Genomic DNA, 19,607 nt, shown 5'->3' with positions numbered 1-19,607 from the left:
TCTGTTAAATACAGCCATTTCTGAGATGAAATTTATATATATATATGTGTGTGTGTATATATATATATGCACACACATACACACACACACAAATATTTATTTCACTGTCGGCTTTTAGAAATTTCATTTATATACATTTATGAAATAATAAGACCAGTCAGACCATTTTAATGGGCACTTAGTGCAACTTTTTATAAAGAAAATAATGCTAAAGTAAGACCAAAACTGATGTCATCACTGAAATTTAACATGTTTAGTATGTTCGTATTTTAATTCACAAAAATTGTGTTCTGGAACTGGAAACTCATAATACTTGTGTAAACTGTGGAAGATTTTAAGTGTGATATTATTTTGACAGTGTTTTAAATTTTAGAGTCACATTTTATTCTGATCAGAATTTTTATCAAGATGTTGAGCTTTTGTTTTTCGAAACTAGTTTGTCGTAACATATTGTGCATAATCATAGTATTTATTTTCTAGGACTATTGTGAATGTATAGACTTATGTTTACTGCTAAGGGAATAATTATTTATAAAATAATATTAAATCCAGTATTAGCTGCCTATTTCAGACACTTAATACTTACAGAGACCCATGTTACATTGACCACACTGCAGTTTTTTTTAAGAATGACCCTCATTGTTGAAAGTAAATGTAATCTTAGGGTGCAGATATTAGTGTTCCAGTAAGCATGTGATTATATTAAGGTGGTGGTAGCGGGAGGATAATCTTGATTCCATTGGGAATCTTAGGTTTTTGTAAATTTATTGGGAAAATAGTTTTTCCTGTACTGCTGAAGTTTCTTTTTGGTAAACAGTATCTTTCTAAAAGAAAAAATATGAAGGAGAAATTGAGGTGTGTCCATTTCCTCAAATGACCAGCATTGTATTTGTGAATACTGTGTATCGTGCAATGAACAGTGTGGAAGCTGTTCATTTTTCAGTCTGAAGTAAAATACTTTAAAGAAAAAAACAAAAAAACAGACTTAATGGTCTGACTGAGACTAGAGAAACCCCCAAAGATACTGTCCCTGGACTCTCTGTTAACCCAGGACTAAAACCATTCCCGAAGCCAACTCTTCAGGCAAAGGTTGGACTGGACTATAAGGCATAAAATAGTACTCATGAAGAGTGTGCCTCTTAGCTCAAGTAAGATACACGAGACTAAATGGGCAGCTCCTGTCCAGAGGTGGGATGAGAAGGCAGAAAGGGATAGCAGCTGGTTGAATGGACACGGGAAACCTGGGGTGGAAAGGGGAGTATGCTGTCACGTTACAGGGATTGTAGCTAAGGTCACATAACAATATGTGTATAAATTTTTATATGAGAAATTGAGCTGTAAACCTTCACCTAAGTACAATAAAAAAAAAAAAAAAGTCCTTGGTTCTTCCTTCTATGTCCGTCCTTTAACTGTTAATATACTTTAGTGCCTGTCATTCACTCATTCACTTGTCACAGATATTTATTAAATGACTACTTTCTGTCAGGCACTGTGGTAGGAACTGGGTGAATAAGATAGACATAATTGCTGCCCTCAGGGAACTTAACTTACCTCCCTGTTGCTAGATATTTTCTTTCCGGTTTGCTTTTCCCACTGTTAACAGAGTTATTCCTCGGGGTGGAGGGTGTTCGGGGTCGGGGTGGAATACGCATCTCACCCTTTTGCTTAAAGAGCTCTGTTGAAGCCTTCATGTCTATAGGGTCGTGTTTGAAATCTGGAGCATGGCATACAATAGCCTTCCCAGTCTGGCTCAGCCTCCCAGTCAACTCATCTCTGCCATTCTCTGTCACACACACTAGACATACCAGCTCCACTGTCTCTCCAGTGAGCCCTTTGTGCATTTTGTTTTCTCTGACTGGAATGCTTTTCTCTGCCTGGCAAATTCCCACTCATCCTTTTAGGCAGTCCTCTAAAAAGATTTTTTTTTTTATTGCCCTAGAATGAGTTAGAGTTAGTGTGAAAGTATCTCTAGGTGGTACAAATGGTTAAGGCATTCAGCTACCAACCAAAAGGCTGGAGGTTCCAGTCCACCCAGAGGCACTTGAGAGGAAAGGCCTGGTGATTTATTTCTGAAAAATCAGCCATTGAAGATCCTGTGGAGCACAGTTCTACTCTGACATACATGGAGTGTCTGTGAATTGGAATCACTCAACAGCAACTGTTTTGTTTGTTTTTTAGAGAGTTAGAATCCCGTAGCACTCTGTTCATAGACCTATTCTGTTACTGTTAGTTGCCGTCGAGTCAGTTTAACTCATGGTTACTGTCATGGATTGAATTGTGTCCCCCAAAAATATGTGTATCAGTTTGGCTAGGCCATGATTCCCACTACTGTGTGATTGTCCACCATTTTGTCATCTGATGTGATTTTCCTGTGTGTTGTAAATCCTGTCTATGATGTTAATGAGATGGGATTAGTGGCAGTTATGTTAATCGGGCAGGACTCAGTCTGCAAGATTAGATTGTGTTTTAAGCCAATCTCTTTGAGATATAAAAGAGAGAAGCAAGCAGAGAGACAGGGGAACCTCATACCACCAAGAAAGAAGCAGCAGGAGCATAGTGCATCCTTTGGGCCCAGGGTCCCTGTGCTGAGAAGCTCCTTGACAGGGGAAGATTGATAACAGGGATCTTCCTCCAGAGCCGACAGAGAGAGAAAGCCTTTCCCTGGAGCTGACGCCCTGAATTTGGACTTCTAGCCTTCTAGGCTGTGAGAGAATAAATTTCTCTTTGTTAAAGCCATCCACTTGTGGTATTTCTGTTAAAGCAGCACTAGATGACCAAGACACTGACCCCATGTGTGCAGAGAACTGTGCTCGATAAGATTTTCAAGGTTGTGAATATCAGGAGCAGATCGCCAGGCCTGTCTTCCGAGGAGCCTCTGGATGGGCTGGAACTGCCAACCTTTCAGCTAGTAGTGGAGCACTTAACCAAGTGTGACACCCAGGAGCTCCAGATCTGTTCTGGGACTTATTAAATTTTATGGTGGTGATCTATTTGTGTGTTAGTTTCCCTGTCTTAAATGACTGTAAACTGTTCAGAATAGGGTCTTTATCCCTCTAGGTTGTCTCATCCACAGCCTCTATAGTGCATAGCACAGGGTAGGCTCTCAGCAAATCTTAGTTGTGAATGCTTGACTGACTGACTATATGAGCGTATGTCTGAAAGAGCTCTGCTGTTCAGTGCCTTGAAGGGGATACTACTGCTGCTAGTTGTGGAAGCTTGCCAGAGGAAATTATTCTCTGAACTAGAACAATATGTGCTTGAATTAGTTCATCCCTCTTCTCCCTTCCTTCCAAGTTAGTACTGTTGTTGGTGTTTTTTTAGTATTTTTCTGTTGAATTTAATTTTAAAATCATTAAAAACATGACAATAGCTGTGTAGGACGATGGGATTATAGGTGCTTACCCCCCTTGGGGAATTTTCTTTATTACATTGTTTCATAACATGATAAAATTAGAAATTTTTCTTAAAACTTCTTCCTTCTCAGATGCAATAAAAGCTTGCTTGAGAAACCAATGACTCATTTAAGAATCACGTTTTAAGAAAAGGCATTATTTTCCTGATAAAATGAAATATTTGAAATAAACCAGAAAATATTAATTCAAAGTGAGTAGGTTTATTTCCATGTTTGGCACAATTCCAAAGGGCTAATGGAAAAATTGTGGTTTTAATTTGAAAATTCAACAAAAGCCTCATCTTGCTGCCTTACAGTGAGCTTGTGTGTCCTTGCTGAGATTCTGTTTCCTGGCAGATTGATACGGGCTGAAGGAATGAATAGACATAACAAGGCAACAATTCACAATGATGGAAAAGTGGGAAAACAAGCATGAAGGGAAGAAGGTAGTTTACTAACGCATCTGCCAATGATGGGGAAAGGGCACGTTTGTTGAAATAGAGAGGGAACCTCATATCAGATAAAAGCAAGACATCGAGTCTTAACAATTGAATCATGTTCCTTATTTAGGCATTCGGTATAGGATGACTGATTGCATTTTTTGCATGGTGTTTGTCCTGTACAAAGTTGTTCCATTTTTATAGAGTCATGTACTGCATAACGTCCCTTTGGGCAACGACCAACTGCACATACGTATGTCCGTGGTCCCATAAGGTTATACAGGCAGTCCTCGGATTATGAACGAGTTCCATTCCTAAGCCTGTCTTTAAGTTGATTTTGTATGTAAGTTGAAACAGCTCGGTACCGTTCCTGTCTAACATCAGTTAGTCAAATGTTTATCTTAGTATATAGTGTACCTTCCTATGCATAAAAAACATTACAGAAACACTTCCAGATGCACTAAAATATCTTTAACATAATAATACAGTAATAATAAAAATAATACTTTCACAAAGTAGCGCCTGTTTGTTATTATGAACCATTGTATGTACCTCGAATTTTTAATATAATAGATTGTATGAGGTTGGTTTATAACTGCGGTTGTATGTAAGCCTGACCGACATTCGTAACCCGGGGACGGCCTGTTGCACGATGTCCAAATCACATAATGTCCTGTTTCACAGAACTTATTGTGAACCTTAAGTGGCGCATGACTGTAATGAGAAATAGCTCCTAATCAGTTTCATGCTGTAAAAAAGAACTTGTGCTCAAGACGGCAGTGTAAATCCCTGGAGCTGCCTGTGTAGTCTGTTCCCTGAAAGTAAGGACAAAAGGCTTGAGAGATGGAAGCAGAAGTATAAATACTTCTGGACTCAGCTTCTTCTGTATCACCATAGAGCCCTGAATGAGGAGTTGCTTCTTTAATGACTGTTTTTTCGTACAGTTGAACACATATTGGAGGTTTCTAATTTAAATTTATGCTTTTAGATAAAATGGATTAGGGAGATTGAATTGATACAGACTAAAGGGAAACAACAAAGGCCACATGATTCTAAGGAACTATGTCTCTGTTGAAAGAAGTGTTAGTGTGAAATGACTGGAGTAAAGAAAAAAGAAAAACATTCATCCATTTAGAGTCTACCACATCAGGTACATGGTGGGTGCTTTTATATCGGTTGTCTCATTCAATCCTTATCTTTTTAGATTAGGAAACTGACGCTCAGAGAGGTTAAATGACTTGCCCAAATATCACTCAGCAGTGAGAGATGAGTTCTTCCTGACTCCAAACCCTCAAGACCACTAGACTTGTTTCTTGGTGGTTAGGTGACTGATATCCCAGGAGACAGACGTTTTCTGTTATTTCAAGAGCAGGTTCTTCGCCCTGACGGAACACCACAGAGAATCCCTGACTGAGCAGGAGAAAAGTGTGGTGCAGAACTCAAATTATAGTTAAAAGACCAGACTTAATGGTCTGACTGAGACTAGAGGAACCCCAGAAAACATGGCCCCCGGACTCTTTGTTAACCCAGAACTAAAACCATTCCCGAAGCCAACTCTTCAGACAAAGATTAGACTGGACTATAAAACATAAAATAGTACTTGTGAAGAGTGTGCTTTTTAGTTCAAGTAGATACACAAGACTAAATGGGCAGCTCCTGTCTGGAGGCAGGATGAAAAGGCAGAAAGGGATAGGAGCTGGTTGAATGAACGCGGGAAACCTGGAGTGGAAAGGGAGAGTGCGCTGTCACATTAAAGGGATTGCAGCTAGGGTCACATAATAATGTGTGTATAAATTTTTGTATGAGAAATTAACTTGAACTGTAAACTTTCACCTAAAACACAATAAAAAAAAAAAAAGGAAAAATAAATATCAGGAAAAAAGTAAAAAAGAACAGGTTCTTACAGGTTTGGCTTTTTGCTCTCAGATCATCTTGGAGCACAGGATTTAAGGCACTACCTCTGGAACTGAGAGGGCCAACACATTTTTCTTGACCCATTGGGTGACTAGCCCCTTGTCCAAAGCTCATGTTGAAACTATAGCTGCTCTTGCTAGTTTGATGTAACAGGAAGACTATGTTGTTGGTTTTATTCTCTCCAGTACCATGATTTCAACACCAGTGGATGATGTCCAAGGTGTACTCTACTTAGTCGACAGATTTCTTGGCCATTTTACAGCAGGTTCTCTAGCATCTCTATCTTTATGGCCATAGTTAAGAAACTTGTTTCTATCTATTTAAACATGACTGTGGGAGAAGGATGTAATTACAGTAAGCCTTTTGGCTATGCCGGAACAAATCTTATTCTTACCTGAAAAGCTAGTTGAGGAGGGTTGTATGTGGTAATGTTAGTTTTTCTGTACATCAATTCAGACCTTTTCCCAAAGGAATACCAAAGCTATTTAAATTGTGACTGCTCCTTAGCTGCCAGGTATTAACAACTTGTGGTTACTTGTAAGACTAGACTAGGTTCAGACCACTGACCTTAAGTTGAAATATCTTGTAAGCTGTGACTGATCTTTTGGCTCATTCTTTCTTTCACCAGAAAATACATTGAATATTAATTTCAGGAATTTCAGTTATCCCTGAAGAGTGTATTGCTTATTAAAGTTGCTTAGACTTGTTTTCTGGTAGCCGCCAAAGCCACAAATCAGTCTCTACTCAGTGATTGTGCTGAATCCATGTGTAAACAAGGGTGAAATCTGATTAACTGTCTAGAGAAAGGCTGTGAAGATGAGCCCATCCTTTCTGATACCTTTTAGAGGTTTGTCTCTTCACCAGGGATGGGGATGCAGGAGGGTGAATCTGAGGCTGAACAGAGCAGGTGGCATGTGTGTACTTGTATCTGTAAATATCATATCACTGTTTACAGTACACCGAACTTTCTTCACGGTCACGCCAAACAGGAGGAATTGTTCCCGTGCTTAAAGCCAAGAATAACATCCTGACCAGCAGGGAGACAGAGGTCAGCTCAAGGCAACAGCTCTTGGGAGCTATGGAACGTCAAGAACCATGGAGGAACTGAGTTTAGTAAGAAGGAAGGGGAGATATACTTTGAAGGAAGTGTGTGAAACCTAGGTGTCTCATATTGGAGCATGGTTTATTGATGAAAAATGAAAAATTAGCAGTTGGTTATGTGATAAATTCACATCACCTCCTGGTCCTTTAACTAGGTTTTCCACTTCTGCCTACACATTAGGGAGCCCTGGTGGCGCAAAGGTTAAGCGCTCGGCTGCTAACTGAAAGGTCAGTGGTTTGACTCCACCAGCTCTGCTCGGTAAGAAAAAAGACCTGGCGATCTGCTCCCATAAAGGATTACAGCCTAGGAAACCCTATGGGGCAGTTCTACTCTGTCCTATAGAGTCGTGACAAGTTAGAATCGACTTGACAGCACACAACAACAACAAGCTACACATTAGTTCATTGGTTCATTATTTTTATTAGAAATAGTATATATCAGCCAAGCAGTGGGGAAGGGAAGTTCTTTTATTCTGGTGTTTTATTTTGCAATCAATTTCAGAGTAGCCCGGGAGAGGGTTGGATTTAGAAGATAATACGTTAACTTAAAAAGCAAATACCATTTACAAAAGTCTCCTGGAAGCCTTCTGGACTGGCTAGAGTTTTGTTTCTGGGATCTTTCTTTGCCCACATCTCTTCTTTTCCCTTCCGTCTTTCCTCATTCTGATGCTGGCCGCTCACCCCACAGAGGCAGCTCAAGCTGTTTCCTTGTGGAGCATTCTAAGTTTGTCCCGTTGTCTTCTCTGGGACTCCTTTCTGTGGTCTGGCTTCAGCTGGTTCTGGGCCAAAGTGATCGTCTAAAAGCTTTTCTTCATGGCCTTTATTTCTTGGCTGTTTTCATGCACTTTGCCTGATTAGGTTTGCTGGTTCTCGCCTTTTCCAGTGGCATAAGTGATATTGCCTCCTTTGGAAGGCTTGAAAGTTCAGGTGCAGCCTAAGTCCTCTTAGACTTTTCTCTGGAGCTTAAAAAGTGCGTTTTTTCTTTCCTAGAAATTGGGGGGTGAATCAGGTGCTCTGTTTTGAGGTATTGCTGACTCTCCTGGGATTCTAGTTTGCTAGTTATTTAAACGTGTATGTAGCGATTTGGATTGTATTTGCTAGGTAGGACTTGTTGCCAAGACTCTAAAGTAGGTCATTGCTGTTGCCCTTTCTCCCCTTAGTTTTCAATTGCAAAATTAGAAGTAAAGAGTGAATTACCTTGCCACAGCAAGTTGGCCTTATACCTTTTAATGCAGACTTTATTTTTGTATTCCTTCTACTTCTTAGCACAGGTATTAGCTTAGCAAATAGTAGGTGTTGAATAAATATGAATAAGTACATCTTAACTATGGGTTGATTGGTAATAGGGGTATGATTAAAATTCAAAGTTCTTGTCAGGATGATCACATTTTAAACCAACAGCTGAAAAAAGTTTCTGGGTGGAAAGGGAAAGGACAGCATAGCCATGTGGAAAGCTTTTAGCAGTTCTGAAGATGCATGCACAACATCCCATTTTCAATCATATTCTAAAATGAAGTTTGGCTGGAGCAGAAATTGGCTATGATGTAAGGGGGAACAGGGCAAGAGAGGATAAAAGAACATGATTTAATCTAGAGGAAGGAACAGTTCTAGCAACAGACATCTTGTCAGCTTGGAAATTTAAATTTCCTACCCCTTCCCAGTACTAGGGTTCCTCCTAAATCAAGCCACTATCTGTTGTGGGCTGTTGAGTTGATTCCGACTCATAGCAACCCTATATGACAGTACAACTGCCCCATGGTGTTTCCTAGGCTGTAATCTTTACGGAAGCAGTTTGCCAGGTCTTTTCTTCCATGGAGTGGTGGAGCGGCTGGTGCATTTGAACTGCTGACCTTTCTGTTAGCAGCCAAGCACGTAACCATTGTGCCACCAGGGCTCCTTCAGCTACTCTCCAGAGGAGCTGTTAATGACTCTCTGGGCCCTAGTGGCTGGCTACCATGTGAAGCATGAACAGGCCCAATGGGGTCAGTCAGAGCAAAGAAAAGTTGACCTTTGGATTTGTTAAATTCTTCCTAATAGTTTTACTGCTCTCAAATAGTCCTGCTAATTCCAAAGCCAAAGACATTTTGATCATTTTGCTGTCTCCAGTTGGCTTGTGGGACCAAAACAGCAGCTAAGATTGTTGTGCTAGAGGGCCCAGCCACCTTTTCTTCCCTTAAGAAACAACACTAACAACAACAAACCCGCTGCCTGTTTTTTCATTTTTTGGGGCCAGTAATTTTCACCTCATTTGGGTACCCTGGTCTTCCCCCTCATTGTTTTGTTATGTATCCCTGTGGTAAACCTTTCTCTGTGAACCTGGCTCTGGCTTCTGGCCTCACTGTGTTGTATGTATTTTAACTATTTCTGGGTTCAAAACTGCTTCTACCTTTTGTCTTTCCCTGTTTCCCTGTGGTAAACTTTGGGTTCAAACTAGCTTGGGGAAAGGGCGATAGTTTTTGTTTGTTTTTTGGTTCCATAAGTATGTTCTCTTTTTACTAATTATTCTTTCATTCTCAAACAGGCTACCAAGCAGTTTCTGGAAGAGATTAACAAGTGGACAGTTCAGTACAACGTTTCTCCACTCTCTTGGAATGTGGCTGTCAAGTTCCTCATGGCCAGGAAGTTTGATGTGCTCCGTGCCATAGAGTTATTCCACTCCTACAGGGTACGTTGCTCAGGGGTGGACCAGACCTGTGGCAGTTGTGTTGTTACGGTTTTCTGAGTGCTGTCCACCTCCCGTGAAAAGATCATCAGTCTCACAAGGGTTCTTGGATAGTTAAGGCTGAGCACAGCAGCTCCTGGAAGGCATGACTAATATGCCTAAGTTATGATTGTAGAACAGGATACCACCTCTAATGATGGAGACTAAGGAGGTAGCCTGACGTCATCTTGGTGGCAGGATAAATAGTTCACATATCGTGGAGTTTGATTCCTGGCTCTCCTCTGGCCACATGCCCCTTTTACTCCACTGGTTTCCAGCATCTCTGGGGTTTTTAGAAACCTGCCATTCAAATGAATACTTAATGGGTGGTTTGGTTCAGGAAGGGGAGCTTTAGCCTGGGAAAAAAGAGCAATTGTATTACCTAGGTCCATTGTCTTAACATTACCTTTATGCAAATATAGTTGTGTAGCATATTACTTTGTTTTTTGAGGGGACATTGACTTTGGTTCTGTGTTTACTTTCTTAGTTAGTGGTGTCCTGTATGGCATGTTACCATGGGGTCATAATATCCTTCTGAAGAGACACAAAATTGCCCTAGATTTAAAAAAAAAAAAAAATTGGGATAACAAACTCTAAGATTAGTTTAGGACCAACGTTCACTTGCACCTATCTTGTGGGTAGGCGTATTCAGTATTCATTCATTTATTCAACAAGTGTTTACTGTATTCCTACTATGTTCCAGGTGCAGAGATTACTATTTAAAAAGACAGATTAAACAAACAATCGTAGAACAACCAAAATCAAACCCACTGTCATAAAGTTAACTCCTATAGGTACCTTATAGGAGAAAATAGAACTGCCCCATAGGATTTCCATGTCTGTAAATCTTTATGGAAGCAGACTGCCACATCTTTCTCCTGCAGTGGCTGGTGGATTTGAACCACTAACCTTTTGGTTTGCAGCCGAGTGCTTAACCACTGTGTCACCAGGGCTCCTCCAGATTGTAGAAGCGTATATGATAAATGTTATGATAGGGCAGTACTAGGTTCTGTGGAAGCACATTTAGTTAGGAGGGTCAAGGAAGCCTTCCTGAGGAAATGACTTCTAAATTAAGATCTGAAGGATAAGTAGGAATCAGGTAGGTTGGGGAGTGTGACAGAGAGAAGAGCAAAGTTCAAATGCCTAATGGCAAGAGAGAAATTCATCTGGGCAGGAGTGTTGGTGGGAATGGGGGCGTGGTAAGAGATTGGGCAGCAAAGGTAAACAAGGCCAGATCAGGAAGTATCTGCTTTTTCTTTCATTGACGATATAAACAGGGGAATGACCAGATCATGTTTGCATTCTGGAAGGTTTTTTTCTCTCTGTGCTGTAGAGAATGGATCAGAAGGGCTGGACTGGAAGTAGAAAGACCAATTAGAAGGCTGTTGCACTTACCTGAGAGAGAGATAATTGTGATGTCATTAAGAGTAGTGTCGGGAGATGGCGAGAAGTGGACAGATTCTAGAGAGGTAAAATCGGTAGGACAGGGTTGCTTAAATTGGTGTGTGAGGAAAGAAGAGTTGAGGATTCCAGGATTCTGACTTGAGTGGCAGGGTAAATGGTGGTGACGTTCACTAATTCAGGAGATACCGTGCAGGTGTGTTGAGAGAGAAGGTCATGAGTTCTGTTTTAGCCATCATAAGATTGAAGTAGCTTTGGGATATCCAAATAGACACATCCTCTGAGTAGTTATCAGATATGTGAGTCCAGGGTTCAGAAAAGAAATTTGGGCTGGAAATAGAGATTTAGGAGTCACCAAAGTAGAGCTGAATACTGAAGCCATGAGAATGGATGAGATCATTCAGGGAGAGTGTGAGAAGTAGGAAGATGTGTAGGGTAGAACCTCACCTCAGACATTTTTCTTTCTTTGGTCCAGTATTGTTTTAAAAGTTGAATTCAAATGCTTTAGGTAGGATCCCATCACTAATACTGCCTTCACTTACCTATCTTGCTGCCTTGTCTCTGAAGGCATTTAGAATTTGATTGTAGGGATGGATTGGGAAAGATATAAACAAAGACCTAGTTTTATTCACTAGGGTGCTCCTAGCACTTAGCTTAGTGCCTGGCAAATAATAGATGCTCCACAAATATTTATGAATGAATTGAGGAGCAAATGAACGGAAAAAAAAAAGAACCCGCAGAAGAGGCTTAGGAGGAATAATTGAAGAGATAGAAAAACCAAGAGTATTTTTTTGTCATCATGGTGTCCAAAGGTAGAGAATGTTTCATGAAGAAGGGAATGTGAGTGGTCAACCTTGTCATGTAAAAGGACTGAAAATGTCCACTGGACTCAGTGGCATAGGTCTCAGGACAAAGGTCCTGGACAAAGCTTTCAGTGGAGTAATTTGATTGGGAGGAAACCAGAATACAGTGGGTGGCGAAGGAGGGAACTGAGGGTGAGTTTAAAGAATTTGGCCAAAGAGGTGAGGAAAATGAAGCTGTAGTAGCTGTTATTGGCGAGGACATGGAGTAAAGGAAAAAGCTCACGTTTAAGATAGAAGAGGCCTGATCCTGGAGGGCGTGTGAGGATGTGTACTTCCAGACAGTTTTTAGGTCTATATTTTAATATCCTGGTGCAAAGTTGAAGGAGCCCTGATGGTGCAGTGGTTAAAGCGATTGACTGCTAACCGAAAGGTCAGCGTTTTGAAATCACCAGTGGCTCTGAGGGTGAAAGATGTGGCAGTCTACTTCCATAGAGATTTACAGTCTCGGAAACCCTATGAGGTCGCTATGTGTCAGAATCGACTTGATGGCAATGAGTTTGGTTTTGGTGCAAAGTCGGTACTGCTGCATGTTCAGGAACTTTGGCCTACACCCTAATGGTACATATTGATTGGTTGTCTGGGTCAGGATTCTCACTGAGTCAGAGAAAAATACCCTACCTGGGGAACTGGTAAGGTGGCATTGGTAAGAATTCTAATCACACTAAGCTGGCCTGGAAGGGGATTTGCCAAGGAATTCGTGGTTCATCTAGTTGACTTCTAACATCTCTTATCTCTGAGGTCTAGTGATTACATGAAGCTGCCCTGAATATACAGTATTTCCATGTTAATACATGTTGCTGTGTTTCATTTTTAGGAAACACGAAGGAAGGAAGGCATTGTGAAGCTGAAACCTCATGAGGAACCTCTCCGTTCTGAGATCCTCAGTGGAAAGTTCACCATCTTAGTGAGTCTTTATGGACCCGTATTGGAGTACCTCATCACTTCCTTTTATAGCTGTTGACCTGTTTTGACTTTGTTCCTCGATAGCTTATCCCAAATCTAGAAAGTCTCAACAGTCAGGAATAGATATGAGGCAGCTGTGCAGTGTGCCACAAAATTATTCTAGTAATAATTGACATTATGGAGAATTAGTTGTACAGTAGACTTAGAAAAGTTACTTCACTGGTCTATTAAGGTTAATCAAGGCCTTTGGGATGGGTGTACAGTATGTCAGAGACCCGTCCCTCCTTACTTAAGCTTTCCACTTACAAGAGACCTTGGCCTTTCAGGTAAGTATATGATGATACTTCTGAGACAGAGCATGGAAACCATGGTTCTGTTCTATGGTTCTCCCCTGCTGCTTGTTTCATTTGCCATCTTACCTGGGAAGTTAGCAAGGCAGCCAGTGTAGAACCTTCTTTTAATCGATTTATAGTTGAAGAGCAAAGAGAATGTGGTTTTTTACTACCATAGGAATATGGTCTGGGCGGGTGCTCAGAGAATCAAGTGTGGAATGATATAAACTTTCTTTGCTTTCTGGAGAAATTGATACAAGTCAGGGAAATATTCCCAGCATCTGTTCTCTTCACACGTTGAACCTTTTTCCAGGATATAAGAATCCTTAGTGACTGTTTTGCCTTCCTATTTTGATTTCTAAATGTTTGTTGTTTTCTTTGCTGTAGAATGTTCGGGACCCAACAGGAGCCTCCATTGCCCTCTTCACTGCCAGGTTGCATCATCCTCATAAGTCAGTCCAACATGTGGTGCTTCAGGCTCTGTTTTACTTGCTAGACAGAGCTGTGGATAGGTGAGTGTGGAGATTATTTTTTAGGTGGTCTGCATCCAGATAGGAAAATGATAGTCCTTGACTCGATTAAACTCAGCAGTGCCTTCACCATGCTGCTAGGATGTACTTGGGCACTGCTATGAATAGAAAACAGTTCATGGCCTTCAGGGCTTGGCATGTTTCCAGGTACTATCAAGATGGTGGGTATTTCTGTATCTTTACCTGCTTGGCTCAGTTTCAGAATAATAGAAGCTGAGAAGGCCAATTATTAGCAATTCTCAGTGCATTGAGGATTACTTACGAGAAGGAGGTGAGAGGGAGATGACCTGTTCTGGTTCTTGTTGCCCGTTCTCTCCTGAATGTTGATTATCAAAATCTTCTGGAGCCTCAGTTTCTTTGTCAGTAAATAGGAATAATGCCATTTAGTTCAGAGGATTTTGATAATCACCATTCAGGGAGAGAAGAGTCCAAAAACATAAAATTAAGCAAAATCATCTTTCTAAATAGGGGCTTAAGCAAAAAGAACCAGCTCAGGTTATCTCTCCATGTCTCTCTAAGGTAAATGGTAGTATTCGTAGCCTACAAACAAAGAAACTAAAGCCCCAAGAAGTTACATGACTCTTCCAGTTATCACACATTGGTCCAGCTGAGTCTAAGATCCTGGTTTCTTGGCTCCTGGCCGGAGCTCTTTGTACTTTACTACACTACTTTTCTGCCATGCTTTCTTTTTCCCTGGTGCTTAACATTTATAGTTTGTTACTGCTCTTCACATCATTGGCTAGCCCTCTGGGTTAGAAGCAGTATATTGAGGGCTGACGCCTGAGATAGTGAGAGACAGCTGTGTATAACCTTAGTCATACTGTAGACTTACAGGATGGCAGAAGCTGAGGGACTGTCCAAGGTGAGGCTGTCTGACCAGTTCACTTGTTACTTCCTTGTTTACGTTACTTTTCATAGTACTTAGCTTCTGCTGTTGAAACTCAGTGTGAGATATATCCAAACCACACACTTCTTTGTAAAAGAGAAGTTGCTAAAGGATGAGGACTACATGTCTCAGTGGCCTTATATTCCCCAAGCAGAAGTGTGATATTTCTCACCTCTTCCTCCCTGTGACTAGTCTCTGCTGTAATTTCCAGAATATGGGTTCCTTTGAATGCTTCTTTAGCTCAGGAGAATGAATAAAAGGCTTCCTTCCCAGAAAATCTGGTATTAGCCTTCCTCCTTGGGTTGCTGAGAGAGTCATAGTTCTCATATAGACATGTCAGTGGCCAAAGCTTCTCTCTCCACTGTATTATAGCCCACAGGAGGACCACACAGTTAGAACTTTGCTTTCATGATGTCTGTCCCTTTCTTAAAAACCCTCAGTGGCTCCTCATTATCAACAAAGCATAACAGCTAAATAAGTGTGACCCCTTTCTTCAAACAAAAAATTCTCACTAGTTCCCCAGGGGGTAGAAATTCTTATTTTCTTGTGTTATCTTGAGCCAGAACAGTCTTCCTTCTCCCTTCCTCTTCACTAAATCCTGCTCTTTTCTTTAAGGCCCAACTTCTGTAATGCCCTCCCTCATCACTCCAACCTGTCATAAATAAAATTCTTTTTACTTTGACCCTAATAGCAGTTATTATCAGTACCAATCATAGTTGTAGAAGACCTTATGATGTTGTTTATCTTATACTGTTCTTCAGTTCTTCATATACCAGTAGGTTGTAAGCTCCTTGAAGGCAGAGTCCTGTTTTTTAATAAATGTAATGGAAAATTTCATACATACGTTGATGGAGAGAGAACAGTGTAATAAACCTCCATGTACCCATCATCCAGCTTATTCAACAGTGATTTATAACCAGTCTTGTTTCATTGATGGCCCCTACCCTACCCTTGATTATTTTGAACATAATGTCAAGGACTGTGTTTTAAATGTTTTGGTATTTCCTGGAGCATCTAGCTCAGGAATCAAACTCAGTAGAGAAGTGATCAGCTATCATTGCAAAGCTCATATTCTGTACCCAGAAAGGTGAAAATCCTATTGCATTTGTATATATTTCATGTGCCTTCACAGGATGAGCAGTTTCAGGTCTGGGAGTATTGAATCTGGATGATTATACACCAGAGCTTCTTTTTATTAAATTCTCTTTCCCGTGGCACTGACTTGCCATAGGCTGGTGCTCTGAGGAGAAAATGTGTAATTCTTTGAATTTGGTCCTTGATGAGCTCATGGAGAAATAGAAAGTCTTGAGACCCAAATAGTCTACCCCAAAATTGTGCTGTGTGTTTAACAGCAACTTTGATCTTGGTAAATCATAGTGTCTCTGCAGAAAGGGCCACATAAACCAGAGACTGCATCAGCCTGAGACCAGAAGAACTAGATGGTACCTGGCTACCACCAATGACCACCCTGACAAGGAACAAAACCAAGAGTCCCTGATGGAGCGGGAAAAAAGTAGGATGCAGAACTCAAATTCTAGTAAAAAGACCAGACTTAATGGTCTGACTGAGACTGGAGGAACCCCAGAAAGCATGGCCCCCAGTCTCTCTGTCGACCCAGAACTAAAACCATTCCCGAGGTCAGCTCTTCAGACAAAGATTAGACTGGACTATTGGACATAAAAGATACTCGTGAAGAGTGTGCTTCTTATCTCAAGTAGATACATGAGACTAAATGGGCCGCTTTTGTCCGGAGGTGAGATGAGAAAGCAGAGACGGTCAGGAGCTGATTGAATGGACACAGGAAATTAGGTGGAAAGGAAAAGTATGCTGTCACAATATAGGGGGAACAGCTAGGGTCACATAACAATGGATGTATAAATTTTTGTATAAGAGACTAATTTGAATTGTAAACTTTCACTTGAAGTACAACAAGAAAATTTAAAAAAAAAATCATAGTCTCTCAAGCTGTAAAAAAGGAGTCAAGATTTAGTATTAACTGTAAGATATTAGGGGCTGTTTGAAACTAAGTCTGCTGGAGAAACTTGCATTACCTCAGAATTAGAGATTTTTTAAATGTACCATCATGGGTGGGTGCCTGTGCCTTGGATGCTGTTAAAGGGCTGAAACTATGAGACTTCCAGGAGGTGATGCAAAAAATTAGGATACAAAATAACAACTGAGGTCCCTGATTTCAGGAATGTGTTTTGCATCAAACAGTTTTCTCATTGTAAATAGAATGTTTTTATCAACTGAGTAGTCCAATAAAATAAATTATTCCTAATGACCATTTGGGTATGCAGATAAGCAGATAGGGATCTGGCTTGGTGGAAGAGTACAACTTTGAGGTGGGCTGAGGAGGAATACTTTTTGTATTTTCACACGTTCTTCAACTCCTCAACTCAGTCTGGGAATAGACTCACCACCTCTTAATGTATTTTTTAAGATGCTTTCCAAAGCTCATAGGTGGATGTTTTCTTTCTCCATTGAAGTCATAAGAGACAAATTCACCATCAGTGAGATAGAGGAAGGTTTGTTCTGTACAGTTTCCCACGGGTCTAAAATATTATCTTAGTGATGGGCTTCCAGTCCATTGAATTAAACAATTCACCCACCATTTGTTATGTACCTATTTGCAAGGGCTGTGCTAGACTGTTGGGGGTAATCAGCTGAACAAAACCAGTTTCTGCTCTCTAGGGGAGAATCAAATGGTTACACAAAGTTGGAGTATGTTAAGGCCACAAGAAAAATCTGTAGGAAGTTTTATGAGACTTCACAGGGGTGAAAAATATAATACCTTTGATTAGTTATCAGGGAGACCTTTATGGAAGAGGAGAATTTTGAGCTGAGCTGTGGCGAATGTATAGAATTGGGCTAGGCAATTTTAGAAGAGTGGGGAAAAATTGTTCAAGTTTTGATTATCTAGTTGCTCTAGAGCATTCTCAACCTCGGAGTTTAGCACTTGGTAAGTCTGGATAAGTCTGCATCAATAAGTATAGCAGATACATCTTTTTTCTAAAACCAGTGTTCAAGGAGGCAGTTATTTTGGTCTCAGATGTGTCCCGTATGTGTTATTTCCCCTGGCTTTCAACCTGCCTCATTCGTCTTATTACTTATAAATGTTTTTGTTCAATGATTGGCTTACAGCTTTGAAACTCAGAGGAATGGACTGGTGTTTATCTATGACATGGGCGGTTCTAATTATGCCAACTTTGAGCTGGATCTTGGCAAGAAAGTCCTAAACCTGCTGAAGGTAAGGCTGTGGGGAGGCCCTCTCAATCCTCCGTTAATGATTAGGATGCCTTTTTTTTCCCCTCCAGATTCTTCGGGAAAGAGATTTAGGAATGGTGTAAACTTCAGACATTATGTTCAATTTAAAGGTCACTTGGAAATGATGACTAATATCTGCTTCCTCAGAACAAGAAGTTGTCTTAAAAGTGAAGTGGAGTACAACACAAAGAGTGAACCCTAATATAAACTATGGACTCTAGTTAATAACTGTATTAGTTCTGGTTTATCAGTTGTAACAAATACCATACCAATGCAAGATATTAATAATAGAATTTGTGTGCAGGGAGGAGGGAGTGTTTAGAAACTGTACTTTCCAAGGAGCCCTGGTGGCACACTGGTTAAGTGCTTAGCTGCTAAGAAAAAGATCAGCATTTCAAAACCACCAACCGCTGTGTGGTAGAAGGATGTGGCAGTCTGCTTATGTAGATATTATAGCGTTGCCCTATGGGGCTTTTACCTTGTCTTATAGGGTTGCTGTGAGTTGAAATTGACTCAACGGCAATGGTTATGTACTTTCTACTCAATTTTTCTGTAAACCTAAAACTGCTAAAAACATATAGCCTATTTAAAAAAATTAAAAAGCAAGTGGGAGGCATTAAAATTGAAAAAGCATAGGAAAATACTGAGACATAGAGGTGGGATCCCCCTTGCCATTAAGAATTAATGAAGGCCTAGTCACTTTTAGATGTTTTTGTTTCAGTCTAGTCAGAAATGCGTTTTCCACTGTGACCTAGTACACAGAAGTGTATATACACGAACTGTGTAGGGTTATATATGAAGGTCCATAATCCTTTATCCCAAACTCTTAGGTCCAGAGGTGATTTTTAATTTTTTGGACTTAAAAAATAATACGTTATGTATGCCATTGTATAATCAAATACGTTAATATTTGAAATATATTATTATACATTATTATATTGTATACAGTAATACTATACTGTATCCACTGGCTGTTTTTTCTCTGTAGTGAGTGGGGAAAAACAAAGACTGTAAATAGCCTATGACATTTCAGGTCAGATTTTGCTGCTCACTGAGTTTTGACACCAAACTTAGAAAAGAAACTTGAGGTTTTCAGAGCTGTTTGGATTTCTGAATTGAGAATGAGGGTGTGTAGATCTATGCGTACATACTTATAGAACAAAACAGAAAAGTTTTACAAAACATGTTTTATCCTTAATATGTACAATCAGTTTGATTAATCTTTTCTCTTTCATATTTTAAAAACGTTAGTCATTACCTACTAAATTGGTTTCAGGACTTTTTTTTTTTAATTTTTTTTTCTCATACAAAAATTTATACATACATTGTTATATGACTCTAATTGCTCTCCCCATACTGTGACAGCACATTCTTCCTTTCTGCCCCTGATTCCCCATGTCTGTTCAACCAGCTCCTAACCCTCTCTGCCTTCCCATCTCACCTCCAGACAGAAGCTGCCCGTTTAGTCTCTAGTATCTACTTGAGCTAAGAGGCACACTCCTCATAAGTATCACTTTATGTCCCACAGTCCAGTCCAATCCCTGTCTGAAGAGTTGGCCTTGGATATTGTTTTAGTTCTGGGCTGATAGAGAATCCAGGGGCCATGCTTTCCGGGGTTCCTCCAGTCTCAGTCAGACCATTAAGTCTGGTCTTCTTACTAGAATTTGAGTTCTGCACCGCACTTGTCTTCTGCTCCATCAGGGACTCTCTGTTGTGTTCCCTGCCAGGGTGGTCATTGGTGGTAGCTGGGCAGCATCTAGTTCTGGTCTCAGACTGATGAAGTCTCTGGTTTATGTGGCCTTTTCTGTCTCTTGGGCTACTACTTTCCTTGTGTCTTTGGTGTTCTTCATTCTCCTTTACTCCAGGTGGTTGGGACCA

At 40.4% G+C, this 19,607-nt stretch overlaps 1 protein-coding gene across 3 annotated transcripts in view; it reads left to right on the top strand.

The window, feature by feature from the left end:
* Positions 1 to 19,607, top strand: part of PTPN9 (protein tyrosine phosphatase non-receptor type 9) — a 91,389-nt gene that overhangs the window by 24,424 nt on the left and 47,358 nt on the right. For all 3 annotated transcript variants that reach the window (XM_023729837.1, XM_023729838.1, XM_004374759.3), the window contains exons 2-5: positions 9,368 to 9,511; positions 12,626 to 12,715; positions 13,434 to 13,558; positions 17,607 to 17,712. In XM_023729837.1, the coding sequence (XP_023585605.1) occupies positions 9,368 to 9,511; positions 12,626 to 12,715; positions 13,434 to 13,558; positions 17,607 to 17,712 (465 nt within the window). The remainder of the gene's footprint in view (positions 1 to 9,367; positions 9,512 to 12,625; positions 12,716 to 13,433; positions 13,559 to 17,606; positions 17,713 to 19,607) is intronic.

Source organism: Trichechus manatus, unplaced genomic scaffold (assembly GCF_000243295.1).
Source record: "Trichechus manatus latirostris isolate Lorelei unplaced genomic scaffold, TriManLat1.0 scaffold00030, whole genome shotgun sequence".
NCBI lineage: Eukaryota > Metazoa > Chordata > Mammalia > Sirenia > Trichechidae > Trichechus > Trichechus manatus.
The sequence above is the reverse complement of the archived record's forward strand: the minus strand, read 5'-3'. Positions and strand labels throughout refer to the sequence as shown.